Source organism: Pseudogymnoascus verrucosus, assembly GCF_001662655.1.
Source record: "Pseudogymnoascus verrucosus strain UAMH 10579 unplaced genomic scaffold scaffold_20, whole genome shotgun sequence".
Classification (NCBI taxonomy): domain Eukaryota; kingdom Fungi; phylum Ascomycota; class Leotiomycetes; order Thelebolales; family Thelebolaceae; genus Pseudogymnoascus; species Pseudogymnoascus verrucosus.
The window spans coordinates 214,151-222,579 of NW_017263671.1; the positions used below are offsets into that span (position 1 = coordinate 214,151).

At 49.9% G+C, this 8,429-nt stretch overlaps 3 protein-coding genes and 1 non-coding gene across 4 annotated transcripts in view; 2 read left to right on the top strand and 2 right to left on the bottom strand.

Moving 5' to 3' along the window:
• VE01_05502 (uncharacterized protein) overlaps window positions 1-1,456 on the bottom strand; it is a gene marked incomplete at both ends in the record, with an annotated part of 5,006 nt that extends 3,550 nt beyond the window's left edge. The window contains 4 exons of the mRNA XM_018274966.1: window positions 159-481; window positions 529-1,237; window positions 1,285-1,395; window positions 1,448-1,456. Coding sequence (XP_018130646.1) covers window positions 159-481; window positions 529-1,237; window positions 1,285-1,395; window positions 1,448-1,456 — 1,152 coding nt within the window. The remainder of the gene's footprint in view (window positions 1-158; window positions 482-528; window positions 1,238-1,284; window positions 1,396-1,447) is intronic.
• Window positions 1,457-1,638: 182 nt separating this feature from the next.
• Window positions 1,639-4,850, top strand: VE01_05503 (uncharacterized protein). Its single transcript, XM_059463705.1, has 5 exons — window positions 1,639-2,684; window positions 2,730-2,785; window positions 2,842-3,175; window positions 3,227-3,275; window positions 3,322-4,850. The coding sequence occupies exons 1-5, from the start codon at window positions 1,949-1,951 to the stop codon at window positions 4,601-4,603; spliced, it is 2,457 nt and encodes an 818-aa protein (XP_059319720.1). The 5' UTR covers window positions 1,639-1,948; the 3' UTR covers window positions 4,604-4,850.
• Window positions 4,851-5,815: 965 nt separating this feature from the next.
• On the top strand, window positions 5,816-7,907 carry VE01_05505 (uncharacterized protein). Its single transcript, XM_018274969.2, has 2 exons — window positions 5,816-7,147; window positions 7,202-7,907. Exons 1-2 carry the CDS (start codon window positions 6,086-6,088, stop codon window positions 7,610-7,612), a joined length of 1,473 nt encoding a protein of 490 aa, XP_018130643.1. The 5' UTR covers window positions 5,816-6,085; the 3' UTR covers window positions 7,613-7,907.
• Window positions 7,908-8,103: 196 nt separating this feature from the next.
• On the bottom strand, window positions 8,104-8,209 carry VE01_05506 (the record flags this gene model as incomplete). Its single annotated transcript has 1 exon — window positions 8,104-8,209. It is a non-coding gene; the product is annotated as a tRNA-Ala (tRNA).
• Between the last annotated feature and the right edge of the window lie 220 nt (window positions 8,210-8,429).

An 8,429-nucleotide genomic window follows, 5' to 3' on the forward strand; every position in this document is an offset into this window, starting at 1 on the left:
TTCCTTTTTTTGCTGTGTAATTTGTTGAACTTTTGACCCCTGAAGTCGACGTTGCCGGAGGGCGTATTGCACTGGACTACGCAGTTTTGTTTTATGTATATTGGGTATATTTAATGGTACAGAGACCTTTCCTGCTCTTCCCATCTCCCCATCCTCACTGGGTCCAGCTTCTTCAACTCGCCTAGCCATAACTTCAAATCTTGCAACTCATCTGTTGTTGGCTGGCGTTCGCATGTACGACATATTGCCAGTGTATACTCGTATAACCCATTGTAAATCCATTTACAGTCCTCGGCACCATCCAGCATCTCTTTTAAATCATCTATCTGGGAGTTGGCGTACTCGATACGTTGCTCCGTGGTGAAATTTGGTAAGATGGATACAGTACGATCCAGCAGGGTAACCATGAGGAATTGATGGTAGAACCAGAGAGATTGGTCACTAGCATCAGTCCAGAGGGCATTACGCATCGTATCAAATTCTGTAATGTGTCAGCGGCGAGTGTATACTCGACTGTATCCAACATACCTTCATCCAGAAACTCCTTGCGTGCTTCATCAATTGCATTTCGCTCATCGAGTAGCCGCGGTATAAGCTGGCTTCGATTGTGCCATGCCGAAAAGTTGGACAGATTGGTATTTACCATCTTGGTGGTGTACGCAAACTCCTCTTCCACCAAGCTCTTCCCGTTCAAAGCTGGGCTCTCAAGCTTCTCCACTACCATTCGACGATATCCCCAGCCATGGAAATTCCGGCTATCTCGTACCAGCATGTAATTGCAAAGGCCCAGCTCTTCTTCCCATAACCTCCGCGCAACCGGCACCTCTAATCTCAAAGTAGCTTGTTGGAGCAGCCATATCCGATGGTTCCATATCCAGTAGCATTTCGGCCATTGCTTCAGCAATGGCACGAGGAATGATAAATCGTCTTTAATAAGCTCAAGAGTTGTACCATTGCTCCCAGGATTCTGGGGGGTTGGGGACCGCGGGGTCTCGTTGGAGGCCGCGTTGGAAGTGGAGGTAGAAGAGGGTAACTTTTCGGAGGGCGAATTCGTAGTTTTGGCTTGTGAAGTAGAGGGCTGCTGAGTCGAGGGCAATGGCCCATCCGACGATTTGGAAAAGAGTCCAGAGGTTAACAAGCGTCTGCGCACGTTCCATATTGTGTAGTATTCGGGGTTCTTTGTGAGCAGTTTCGAGGTCAAGTCGAGGACTTCTGATGTATACTGGTGTTCATGTATCTGCGACTGTCAGTATTGAGCATGTAGACTAGGCAAATGCAATATACCTTCGTCTCAATCAAGTCAACTAAAGCCTGGTACTTTTCGATCTTGGCTACCTCGTCCTGACGTTGCTGTTCTGTCCGGACTGTTGCCGCTGCAATCCTTGGGACACCGTGCTGTATTTCGATCAGCCACAGGACAAGTAACTAGAATAAAAGAATGTCATACACTAGTCATTTCCCGTATGTATCAGCTTGACAGTGTTGTGTTTGTTCGTCTTGAAGCTCAGCTTGGATAACAGAGTAGGCAGTCGCGATTGCGATCCCGATAAGCGACGTTGTTTACGTTACCCCTCGGTGGGCCATGGAGCTATCCCGCTCATGTCCCCTCTCAACTCCTTTCCACCTCGAGCCTTTCGTACTATATCTGGTTACAAGTATACTTCACAACAATCACTATCTCTAACGGTAACGGCTTGAACAATTGACCTCCAAAGGGTCATTTGGTCCATGAGGACCTTCCATCACACCAGCTGGTGTGCTCTTTCATTGGGCTCCCCAGGGCCCGTTTGCAGCCATATCTGATCCCTGGGGCCATTTCAATCATTATTTTTCCCAGTCAATCGTTCGCTCATTAGTGATATTTCATACTGCATTCAGTTAATCCTCAGCAGCTGTCTCTTTTTCTTTTTTTCGTTACTTTCTTAGGATCTGAATTCGTCGTTCAGCAATGCAAGTCTCCCAGCTCAACGAAGCCTCTCTCCTTGATTTCTCCTCAACGTTCGAAGATTCCGGGTATGATACCTGTACCACCCACATAAACGACAATAATTCCATAGAAGGAGCAGGGTTATGGGCGGCTGAGCAACTTTCTGTCTTTGACTCGGAAGCTCCATCTCCATCCGCGAGTGAAGAACCTGAAGCCCTCGATGTCGAAGCTTCGATTCCAGCAGTCACTGAGCAGCCTGAAGTTTCTTATACTGAAGATCCCCTTTCGCCAGTTACTAACCTACCTGATGTTCCCATGGCAGAAGCTCCAATACAGTCAGTTGCCAGTTTTGAGGACGCATCGGAAGCAGACGACGAGCATGAGGTATTCCTGGAGAGACTAAGCGGTCGACGATGGCCTTTGGGCATTTGCACTATGCCGAGACTTAACTATAAGAATGGCACGTCAAGGCTGCATCCTCGACCATCCTTGTCATTCTCTGTCGGACCGAATGGAAAACGCTCCTCAGGCTCATTGAGATCCCCCGACCGGTTCTTGGCTTCAGTTGACTCTCAGGATTCTTCGGCCCAGAAGTTCCGAGTGAACAAAGACTCACAGCAGCTTTCACCTTCTGAAAAGCTTATCAGAAACGACAGTGCCAGCTTAGATGCTTTCAGCCCGCGCCGGAATTTCACAACTCCAAACCCTCCTGTTGTTGCAATGAACAGAGGGAACATTCCACCTGTTCGCCCTGGAGGCAAGGCTCCTGATCCCATTTTGAAACCACAACTAATTCATTCAGAGCCTAGCACTCTCATGTTTCGACGAGATTCTACTGCCAGCAATGGCGAACGTCAAGTATGTTATTTCATGGCCCGGCCTCAGTCAAGTTATACGATACTGACAATCAGAAGATCAGTCTTGGCTCTGTTTGGGCCGTTGGTGGGTTGGCACCACTCAGCGTCGGGGTTTCAGATGGTCGTGGTGGGTTGACGGGATCTGGTACAAATGCCCCCCTCTATACGACATCGTTTTCGAGTGCGACATCAAAAGAGGAAGATGACAGGGAGAAGCACGAAGGCCGTTTAGCCACAGCACTGGACCTTGATAGGGCGCAGAGAATACACGATTTCGTCGACCATTCTATCTCACCGCCGAGAGCAGATCCCCAAAGGCGAGAATATAGTGAAATTGGAACAAAGATCACCTGGAGAGGCACAGAATGGGTTAGCAGTGGCTCCCAAGCCAGTGAGGATCCCCGTCACTCAATATACACTGGTTTTATCTAACATTGTATAGAAGTCAAGAAAGCAACTGAGGCCCGAACATTGCCTACGGCTCCTTTTAAATAAGTAACCGCCACGTTACGCATGATTATTACTGACGTTGAGCACAGTTCTTGACGCGCCTAACTTACGCGATGATTTTTACTGCTCCGTCCTGGCCTACTCCCATACATCCCATACCTTAGCTGTTGGCCTTGGTTCTCTGCTCTACGCATGGTCCGAAATGCAAGGGGTTCATTTACTCAATTCTGGAAGCAATAACGGCACTTGGTTGACGTCTATTGCGTTTTCGTCCACGCAAGGTTGCAAGTGTATACTTGCGTACGGGAGATCAGATGGAACCCTGAACCTCATGTCTCTTTACGACCGCGCACTGCCTCGCTTTGAGGTTCAACAACCGTGTCCCATTGCGTGCCTCACTTGGCGACCCACGGTGACATTGAGACCTTCTCGGAGCCCTCATTCGCTAGGCCAGCTAGTTAAGACCGAAGATCTCGTTGTTGGAGACGAAGTTGGAAACGTTTATTATTATGCTGTCGAGTGGCCCGATGCCTGGGAAGTTGATCGCAATGGGTGGACGGGAGTCATGACCCTTCTTGCCCGTATTTCAGTTCACACTCAGCAGATATGCGGCCTGGCATGGTCGCACGACGGATCCTTGCTTGCCACAGGAGGGAATGACAACTTGTGCTGTCTTTTTGAAGCTTATAAGCTCTCAATACCTCAGGAGGGCGATCAACAAACTGACGAGCTCGTCACTGGCCTTGATAGCGTCCAGCGCACCATCTCTATTCCTGGCAACAATCGTATCAAGAGCGTCCTGCTGGGGGCTGAAAAGCATAGGTGGGTTCATGGCGCCGCCGTGAAAGCTATTGCTTTCTGTCCATGGAGGGATGGCCTCATCGCAACTGGTGGAGGAAGCAATGACAAGTGTATCCATTTTTTCCACGCCGTCTCCGGTGCTTGCTTGGCGACCATCAGCGTTGCCGCGCAGGTAACCTCGCTAATATGGTCAACGACACGCCGCGAAATATGTGCCACGTTTGGCTATGCACAGCCAGAGCATCCATACCGAATTGCAGTGTTTTCATGGCCGGAATGCAAGCAGGTGGCTGCGATTCCGTGGGAAGGAGAGCATAGAGCCCTTTATGCGATCCCTTATCCAGGCGGGCCGAATGATACTCATAATGCTAGTGAGGGTGGAAGCAGCCTGACTCGTACGGCACAAGAGGGCTGCATTGTGGTTGCTGCAAGCGATGAGAGCGTGAAGTTTCATGAGGTTTGGAGTGCGGGCCAAAAAGCAACTGCTGGAGGCGAGGGGTTACTTGGAGGCAGCGATATCTTAGAGGGGCTGGAGGGTATCGATAAGGAGGGTGAGGTTATTCGATGAGGGAGAGAGGTTATTCAATTGAGGGACGAGGTTATTCAACGAATGGTTTACGGTAACGACAATATGATTATGGGGAACAGTATCAATACTTGAGCACTTTCGGATGGTTTCAAATACTCAGCAACGGCTGCGGCGAATGGTGGCAATTGGCGTTAAAGGATCAGATTGGCAACCTGCACTTAGCTGGTAGGAGGAGGGCTACATTGATAAACCGAGAATGATTGAATGAAATTCTTCGTGTGCCTGGCTTTTGCTACTGATCATTGACGCCCAACGTGCTCAAATACAGTGCTGAAAAGAACAAGCAAAGTCGGCTATATTTGCCCTTCAAGTTCGTTCCTTTACACAGGTAGGAAAGCGTACAGGGTGGTCGCGACTGCATTTTTTAATGTCCCCAACACCCCAATGCCTGACAAGATTTGTTTTGGTGTTACTAGCTCCAAAGTCTAAATATCGGTGAAGCTTCGTGGCGCAGACTTCCGTCCGTTTACTAACACGCTCGGGCTGCTTCATATAGGGCAACGCGTCAATGAGGCTATGTGGATTCAGTGCCAAAACTCCACACACTACGTACGTAACCCCACCCCTGCTCGTATACGGCAAGCTGACCGCGGAACTTCTCCCTGGTACGGTTTCAGAGTTTTGAAGCTTTGGGAAGCTCGGCTTTTCTCTTCTTGGTATATCGGCTGCCATCTCAATATGCGACGTATCAATTCCGGTTGATGGCCTCTGTGTTTCCCGATCGTCGCCTGTAGTACATAAAGAAAATCAGGAGCTGACACTAAAATCGGCGATGGCTTGGCCCGTCGTTGGTCCCCGCGCAATAGGGCCTAGTTTGACCCGCTATTTGGACCCTGACATTGGTGACAGGGGAGATCCCCAAGCTTCCGCGGAACTATCGCTCTATATCCCCGTCCTGTCAATCCTAGGACAAACTCTGATATTTATTGTAAGTTATATGCAAAGCTATACGCAAAGCTATACGCAAAGTTATATGCTTCGACAGTGATTGACAAATGAGATTGACAACTAATAGCCAGATTTTTACACTAACCACGTCTTACCCCTTGAGTTTCTCCATGCTCGTATTCATGTGCGAGCACAAAAAATATGCGGGGAGCCGTCAGCGGCTACGAGTGACGGGTGCTACGCCACATTGGCAGGCAGGGACTGGGGACCCTGCGCCTGGAGGAGCGACGCTTGCCTCGGAGCACCATGCTTTACCCCGTATGGTTGTCACGGTTCCGTATTGGGGGTTGGATATGGAGCCGACGTGCCAGGGCTGATTCCTTCGGGCTGACTTTTATCTATACGACGTGTAGCTATATAGCTTACGTTTCCCCTCATCGTCATTATCCCCTCGTTTTTTTTTTGCTGCTGTCGCTGTTTCTCATTTGGTATAAACAATTTTACAGATTCCAAGCGCTTCCGAGCTTCATGGGGCCTGTGGTGAGCTACTCCGTATAGAGTGGGACACGAAGAATGAAGCTGGACGGAGCGCCCTCTATGAGGCGCTATGGAGTATCCAGATTCTATACGCGGCATCGACTGGCGGTTTTGTTGGTGACGCTCTTATGCTTAGGTCTCATTGCGAAGCTACGCCAGCCAGCACGGCCACGAAACTGCCAAGGAGGAATCCCTCTGCCGCAAATACTGGCGCAACAGCGAAAGAGTGGTGCCACAGCAAACTTTGCGGCCACGACCGCAGGATGGAGGCCCGGCGCACGATGCGCCAATTACCCTCAGGATGCGAGCTTGGTGATTGTGGTGAAGACGGGGGCGACAGAGGCCTTCTCGAAGCTGCCGACGTTGCTACTCACCTACCTCTCCTGCGTGCCACCCGAGAACGTCCTCTTCTTCAGCGACATGGCGGGGACGATTGGCAACTTCGCCATACACGATTCTCTCGATACAGCGACGGCGGACGCCACAAAGGACAACCCCGACTTCGACCTATACAATAACCAGAAGGAATTGCGCCAGCTAGGCCAGAATATGGACTCGCTGCGCAATGAGTGGAAGAGCGAGGCGGCGTGGCGGCTGGACAAATATAAGAATCTATACACGGCACAGAAAGCGTGGGATCTGGCGCCGGATCGCAATTGGTATCTTTATATCGACGCGGATACATATATCAGCTGGACGAACTTGTTTCTGTGGCTTGCGACCCTTGATGCGACTAAGCCGCTCTACTTGGGCAGCCAGGTCGATGTTGGGAGGCCGCCATTCGCGCACGGCGGTAGTGGATACTTGCTCAGCAAGCCTGCGATGCAGCTGCTTGTGGGAGACGACCGCAAGTCCTTAGCCAAGGAGTTTGATAAGAACGCCACGACGGCGTGTTGCGGCGATCAAGAGTTGGGCAGAACTCTGTTTAAGAAAGGCCTAAAGGTGCAGAACGTGCGGCCGGTGATAAACGGAAAGAACCCCAGGGAGTTTAACTTTGGGCCCGAGCTGTGGTGCACGCCGGTTGCGACGATGCATCATGTGGGAAGTGAAGAGGTCCAGGACATGTGGGACTTTGAGAACCAGAGGAACTCGACCAAAGTACCTCCACCCATGCGCCTTTCACACACATATTAGCAGACTAACAAACATCAGGAACCCCTACTAATGGAAGAACTCTACTATACCATGATTGCCTCCCTCATGACCACCCCTCGTCGCGATGACTGGGACAACCAATCCCCCTTCGACCAGCTCCGTCCCGACCCCATCCTCACCCCCAACCACGTCGGCGACTTCGACTTCTTCCACCACGACCCCACCAAGTCGTACAACCACTGCCGCAAGGCCTGCCAGAAGGACAAAGACTGCTTCCAGTTCGTGTACTCTAAAGACTCGTGTAAGTTCGATACGGCGTTCACGCTGGGGAAACCGCGGTATCCGAAGAAGGCGGAGGATGGGGGAGAGGAGATCAGGTTCCAGTCGGGGTGGTTGGTGGAGAGGATTCAGAAGTGGATTGCTCAGAACTCGCCGTGCCCCGGGCCGAACTGGGAGAAGGACCATTAAGGGGACGCTCGTTTTGGGGGAGTTTTGGTTTGGTTTGGATTTGGAGTGTATTGGGTGCGGTACGGTGTTTCGGGGAAGGGGTATTGTTACCATTTACATGCCATTTAAAGCCGAGGTAAGGGGCTGGCTGGAGCGATATTTTGATCACTTTTGGCCGGGGGGTAGTGCCAGTGTATTATTGTTACAATGAGGTATCTGTGGAACTTTGGTTGGGAGAGGGAAAAATACTATTAATATAGAATATAATATAATATCATTGTAACAACTACCAGCTTGGTATGGCGTTGATAGAGACACAAGTACGCAGGCGCAGAAGCTGAAAATTCAAAAGAGATATCAATGCCATCTCCCTTTCTCCTCTCGTACCCTGCTTTGTTGGCACACAGACAGCAAATAACAAAGATAAAAAAACCCCTCCCCAATGTCTTTGCGCAAGAGTAGATTCATGACGTATGAATATAAAAGTTCCAAAAAAAGACAAAAAATAATTTTTGGAGTGGCAGGGGATCGAACCCTGGGCTTTTCGCATATAAGTATCATGTTAATCCGAGGATTAGGTAATGCAAAGCGAACACTCTACCACTGAGTTACAACCCCATTTTTGATAACTGATGGAGTTTATTGTGCATGATAAGCCCTGTCCTCGCTAGTTCCCGCACCAAAATCAATCTTGAAGGGCCGTGTCGTCACGTCACCGTCTTGAGCTGTTCATGGGGACGACGGTGGAGGTTTCAAATGTAACAATTACAAACAAATGCTAGATATTATGTATTTCTCGTATAGCACCGCTAGAGTATTACTACAATAACTGAGCACT

Coding starts and splice junctions, on each gene's coding strand:
- VE01_05503 (XM_059463705.1), top strand. CDS start 1,949: ATGCAAGTCTCCCAGCTCAACGAAGCCTCTCTCCTTGATTTCTCCTCA. Junction 2,786..2,841: donor CCAGCAATGGCGAACGTCAA/GTATGTTATTTC, acceptor GACAATCAGAAG/ATCAGTCTTGGCTCTGTTTG. Junction 3,276..3,321: donor TTGCCTACGGCTCCTTTTAA/ATAAGTAACCGC, acceptor GACGTTGAGCAC/AGTTCTTGACGCGCCTAACT.
- VE01_05505 (XM_018274969.2), top strand. CDS start 6,086: ATGAAGCTGGACGGAGCGCCCTCTATGAGGCGCTATGGAGTATCCAGA. Junction 7,148..7,201: donor ACCAGAGGAACTCGACCAAA/GTACCTCCACCC, acceptor AACAAACATCAG/GAACCCCTACTAATGGAAGA.